This window comes from Microtus ochrogaster, chromosome 21 (assembly GCF_000317375.1).
Source record: "Microtus ochrogaster isolate Prairie Vole_2 chromosome 21, MicOch1.0, whole genome shotgun sequence".
Taxonomy (NCBI): domain Eukaryota; kingdom Metazoa; phylum Chordata; class Mammalia; order Rodentia; family Cricetidae; genus Microtus; species Microtus ochrogaster.
This window is the reverse complement of record NC_022022.1, coordinates 24,902,061-24,908,033: the sequence shown is the minus strand read 5'-3', so window position 1 is coordinate 24,908,033 and position 5,973 is coordinate 24,902,061. Positions and strand designations below refer to the sequence as shown.

The 5,973-nt window shown below is 40.6% G+C and overlaps 1 protein-coding gene across 1 annotated transcript in view; it reads left to right on the top strand.

Moving 5' to 3' along the window:
* Enpep (glutamyl aminopeptidase) overlaps positions 1 to 5,973 on the top strand; it is a 68,318-nt gene that overhangs the window by 53,879 nt on the left and 8,466 nt on the right. Inside the window, exons 13-17 of the mRNA XM_005357425.2 lie at positions 1,946 to 2,096; positions 3,735 to 3,808; positions 3,921 to 4,025; positions 4,117 to 4,287; positions 5,225 to 5,365. Coding sequence (XP_005357482.1) covers positions 1,946 to 2,096; positions 3,735 to 3,808; positions 3,921 to 4,025; positions 4,117 to 4,287; positions 5,225 to 5,365 — 642 coding nt within the window. The remainder of the gene's footprint in view (positions 1 to 1,945; positions 2,097 to 3,734; positions 3,809 to 3,920; positions 4,026 to 4,116; positions 4,288 to 5,224; positions 5,366 to 5,973) is intronic.

Here is a 5,973-nt window from a genome sequence, read left to right as displayed (position 1 = left end):
CCCTCTGACCTCCACATGCACACAGTGAATACTGCCCTCTGACCTCCACATGCACACAGTGAATACTGCCCTCTGACCTCCACATGCACACAGTGGCAGGCCCATCCCCCTCAAATATAAATGACACTGTTTTAAAATATACCTTCATAACTTGATTTAATAGACATACAGTGTTTTAGTTTTGTGAGCCCAAGCTTACTATTAGATATTTTGGTCTAGAATTATGAATTTTTGTCTAAGTCACTGGGACAAGAAGAACAAACCACAGTGCTCTTGCACTGGTGAGCATTTTGGAACTGTTTTGGAGAGTTGACTTTTCTTCATGATCTGAGAGTCATCTGAACTTAGAGAGAGAAGCAACCTCTTGATGTTTTTCATATCACCTAACCCTAATAATTTTTTATGAAGTTTCTGACTCTCTGCAGTAGCTAGAAACACAGCTGATTTGATTTCTTTGCTTTTCAGTAGCTTTGTCTAAGCATGAGGGTAGATGAGGATTCCTTAGGAAACCGCGTCTGGCTCCTCTGCCTGAATTGGGCATTATTCTGAGGTGCCCACTTTTTTTTTAACCATTTTACTGTATAATCATTGCTTATTAGTGTCTATGCCCAAGAAATCTTCTTATGAGAATGGGCATCCAAACCCAACTCATTGCAATATGTGACTGTTGGAGTTATTGTTCAATACTTACTAGCCAATCAGATTGATGGCTCCTATTTTAAGCAGAAACATTTGACATGGACTCCTTAATAACATCAGAAGTCCAAATATGTTGACGTTTTCCAAAGGGTTAAACAAGACTTTTGTTTGTTTATTTATTTATTTGTTTTTGATTTTCGAGACAGGGTTTCTCCGTAGCTTTTGGTTCTTGTCCTGGAACTAGCTCTTGTAGACCAGGCTGGTCTTGAACTCACAGAGATCCGCCTGCCTCTGCCTCTCAAGTGCTGGGATTAAAGGCGTGTGCCACCACCGCCTGGCTAACAATAGACTTTTGAACCTGACTAAAATCCTGGTTCAGTAGAAACTGGAGTCACCTTTTAACCTCTGTCTGGATCAATATCCTTATAGAAAACTAGAGGTGACTACATATTGTAAGTAATAAATGAGAAGATAGGTAGACGGGATGTAAAAGATGATCCTTCTTACAAGTTCTCATCTATTACTTGACCAAAGTGCGTACACCTCAGCTTGTTAACAGTGAAGATGTGTTTCCAAAGCTCTCCTGAGTTGGACCTCTTCGGCAGTGTTCCCTGAACCTTACAGGGAAACATAGAGATGTCCAACTTAGAACTGCATGTTCAATCATCTCTTAATCTCGGTTCCTAGTGCAGTCATGCATCTTCTTCATTCACCTCTGCTCACCACCTAGAGAGAAGACTCTACGCAAGACTGCAAGTAGCATTTTCTGTGTGTATCAACATTCACAATGTTATGGACAAGTTTTTCTAGCTAACATTCTGTTCAAATATATCTGAACTGAACTTTCAGAAATATGTTTTCATAATTTTCTGTGGTTCTGACGACCAGGGTACCAGGCAAGTGCCCCATCACTCAGCTTTGGCCCAAAACTTTTCAGCTGAGTCTTAACAATAAGTGCAATTTTTATAAAAACATAGTTTAGCTATATACATGTGTTTGTGTGTGTGTGTGTATGTGTTCACACATATGTGTGGGAGTCTGCAGAGGACAGAAGAGAGCATCTGAAACCCTAGAGCTAGATTTGCAAGCAGATTTGTGAGCCTCCTGACAGGGGTGCTGAGAACTCGGGTTCTCTGCAAAAACAAGCAGTACTCATAACCACTGAGCCATCTCTCCAGCTCCTAAGTGCAGGTTTTTAATTGTTTGGTAGGATTGTAACTAGCATGAAATTTTAGACTTGCCATCCTCGTCCTTCCCACTGAAAGCCCGGGTTTCAGTTAGCTGTCCTACGTGTTTTCTTTCTCAGAGCTAAACATCTAGACTATGGGAAAGCGCTGAATTTGACTCAGTATCTCAGATCAGAAGAGGATTTCTTGCCATGGCAGAGAGCCATTTCAGCCGTAACCTACATCATTAGCATGTTTGAAGATGATACGGAGCTGTACCCCATGATAGAGGTAACATCGATGCTCTGAGAATACCACAAATATAAATGTTCAGTAGTCTGGGTGGCTTCTAAGGAAAGGGGCTCTTGCAGGCCATCTCTCCAACTCATGAAATCACGAGATGTGCGAGGACTTGTCTAATCCAAGCGGACAGATGGTCTGATCTTTTCCACTGTGAAGTGTTTCATATTTGTATTTCAGTATATCTCAGAAGAGTATACATTTTTGTATCAAAATGTATGACTATTTTATTTAAATTTATAGCATTTTAAACTATAAACTAAAATTACTTTAAGATGGACTTATCTGCTAAAACTAGTATTCTTGACAAAATTTAATGAAATAAGAAAACCATATTTTCTTACTCTCATCTCCAGGTTGGGATTTTCTTTTAAGTTTGTCATTTCTGTTTACCTTTCTTTGTCATTTCCATAGGACTTTGGCAGGCTGCTTGCAATTTTAAATAAATCCTAGATCCAAATATGGCTATTTTGTGTATTAAATGAAAGATCTTTGAAAAAATGATTTGATATTTGTGAGGCTTAATTTCATTTGTGTACTAGGAATCATTAGTACTTGCCTGCCTGTGGCAATTATCTTTGTAAATCTAAATAGCAATCACTTTTTTAATATTTCATCAATGATTAAACAGTCATCTTAGTATCAAAAGCATGTGAGGTGGTTTCTACTTATTACTATAATGAAGAAATAGTTGGAGTTTTTATTCCTGTTGCTGTGAAAAATATCCCAATAAAATCAATTTAAGGGAGAGGGTTTATTTGGTTCACAATTGCAGGTTACTGTCTGTCTTAGATAGGGTTTCTATTGCTGTGAAGAGACACCATGACCGTGGTAACTCTTATAAAGGAAAACATTTACTTGAGGTGGCCACCTGGTTTCGAGGTTCAGTTCATTATCATCATGGCGGGGAGTAAGGCAGACATGGTGCTGGCTACATCTCGATCAGAAGGCAACAGGAAGTGCACTGTGGCACTGGGTAATATCTTGAGCATATATGAGACCTCAAAACCTGCCTCCACAGTGAAATATTCCCTCCAACAAGGCCACACCTCCTACTAATGCCAGTCCTTATGAGATTATGGGGGGCCATACGCTCCATTGCCAGGAAGTCAGGGTGGCGGGAACTTGAAGCAACTGGTGGTCCCTTTACATCCACAGTTAAGAGCAGAGAGCAAAGAACTAACGCGTGCTTGTGACTGCTCAGTTTACTTTCTCCACTCTTAACCTAGAATACCCTTCCTAGAAAATGGTGCCACGCACGGTGGGCTGGGTCTTCCCACATCAAATAATGGAACCAAGACAAATCCCCATAGACTTACCAGATCTAGACAGTCCCCCACTGAATCTCCCTTCTCTGGTGATTCGAGGTTGTGTCAAGTTGACAATCAAGCATCAAAGGCAGTCTCAGTCAACATTTTTAGAACAAATTGAGGAAAGATCTAGATGATGTCTATGTTTAGGACAGAAGGAAAGTTTAGCGCTGTAAAATGTGAACACCTTCTTTCTCTATGTGCTGGCCCAAGCTTCTCAAAACTAGTAGGACAGAGATTGCAGTGGGGAATTCTAAGTGACACAAAATGCAGATAGAAAGCAGGTTCTTACTCATGGTATATTCTGCTCCTATTTCAGACGTACTTCCAAAGTCAAGTGAAGCCCATTGCGGATTCTCTGGGATGGAACGATGCTGGAAGCCACTTACAAAAGTTATTCCTTACCTTTTATGAACTAATTTTTACTTAACATTTGTGTGTTTGTGTTTTAAAATATGATGAAAATGTGCTAAGGCCCTGGATTTGTGCTTGTTTGTTTTTTAAGGTTACTCCGTGCCTCTGTATTAGGATTCGCATGCAAGATGGGAGACAAAGATGCCTTGGCCAAAGCTTCCGAGTTATTTGAGGACTGGGTACAAGGAGGAAAAAGGTGACTACTTGTGTTGTTTGCTTGTCTAGAAGATTTCAATAGAGTTGTGGGTAAACACATGAAATTCCTGAAACATTGTTTCTTCTGGTAGCATTCCTGTAAATCTTCGGCTTCTAGTGTACCGCTACGGGATGCAGAACTCTGGCAATGAGAGATTATGGAACTATACTCTAGAGCAATACCAGAAAACCTCCCTAGCACAAGAAAAAGAAAAATTGCTCTATGGGTTAGCTTCCGTCAAGGATGTTACTCTTTTGGCAAGGTAAGTTCTTTCTGCTTGCTTTGTGGTGTTTGGGATTAAATCCAACCAAAGCTTTGTCCATGCCAGGCAAGTCTTCTAGTGTTACCACGTATACTTAGGTATAATTTATTTTATCATTACTTTTTTGTTTGATTTTTGAGACAAGATTTCTCTGTATAACTTTGACTGTGCTGCAACTCACTCTGTAGACCAGGCTGGTCTCAAACTCATGAGATCCATCTGCCTCTGCCTCTCGAGTGCTGGGATTAAAGGTGTGTGCCACCACTCCCCGGGCTAGGTGTAATTTATTTTTAATTTTTTCTTTTTTAATTTTGTTTTTCAGGTAAGGTCTCACTGTGTGGCCCTGTAGATTAACATTAAGGCAATCTCACTGCCTCTACTTCCCACCAGGACTGCCATGCTTAATGTGTAATTTAAAATAAATTTTGGGGACTGGAGAGATGGCACAGTAGTTAGAGGCACTGACTGCTCTTTCAGGGGACCCTAGTCGATTCCCAGAAACCACAGAGTGACTCACAGTTTCCTGTTAATTCCAGTCTCAGGGGAACTGATGCCCTCTTCTGGCTTCTATGGGCACCAGGCCCTCAAGTGATGCACAGACACACATGCAAGCATGTCCATACACATTTTATATTAGTCTAATTTTAAATAATAGCTGTAACATTTAATATTAATTAGCTAAAATTATTAGATTTAAATGCTTATATTTTAGCGCTCCTCAAAATTAGAGGTTAGTCTTTAAAAACAGCTGAATACACTAGTTTTTTTTTTTTTTTTCTAAAAAGCCTGTTCTCCCATTTGTCATATTTAATTCACTCTGTCAGGAGATCCTTCAAGAATTGAGCTGCTGGGATGAAAGCAGTGTGGCCCTGAAACTTACATGATGGTTAACAGTCAAAGTTCGTTTTGAAGCAGTTTTCTTCTTGCCTTCACTTAGGTATCTGGAAATGGTCAAAGACCCCGATATCATCAAAACCCAGGATGTGTTTACCGTCATCCGCTACATCTCCTACAACACCTACGGGAAGAGCATGGCCTGGAACTGGATACAACTCAACTGGGACTATCTGGTCGACAGGTGGGACGAGGGGATGATGGCTTCTTGTTCTCTTTGTTTGACACTCTCTGCAGGTGCCTTCTTCTTCTCTTCCGTGTACTTTCTTTGACTTCTGTACCATACCCAAAAGGCATACTGTCAGAGGTAAAGGACCAGAGCACTGTCCTTCCAGGTCTGTTGATTTTAGGCAGGATTCTTTTTTTGATGAAAGTTGCTGTTACTAGCTATCAGCAAGATTCTGAGATCTGGAGAGAGAACTAAACTGCGCTGGGTTTTGTTTAATTAAGACAAGTTGACATATTTCTGCCCACTGTACTGATGGATACACAGCAAAATGTCAGACACATGTTTAGTTCTCAGGTACTGTTCACTGAGAACGGGGTGAGACATCCTGGAGCTGGGCTCCAAAGAGAACCCCGTGTCTCCAGAACTCATACATAACAGCAACTTTCCAATTCTCCACTTTCTCCATTAACCAGATAATAAGCTAAGTATTCCAAATGCGTCTTAAAAGAGAATGCATTTCTTAGGCAATAGCACTTTGGGGGTGGGTGAGTGGAGATTTTGCGTGTGCACATCTCTCTCTCTCTCTCTCTCTCTCTCTCTCTCTCTCTCTCTCTCTCTCTCTC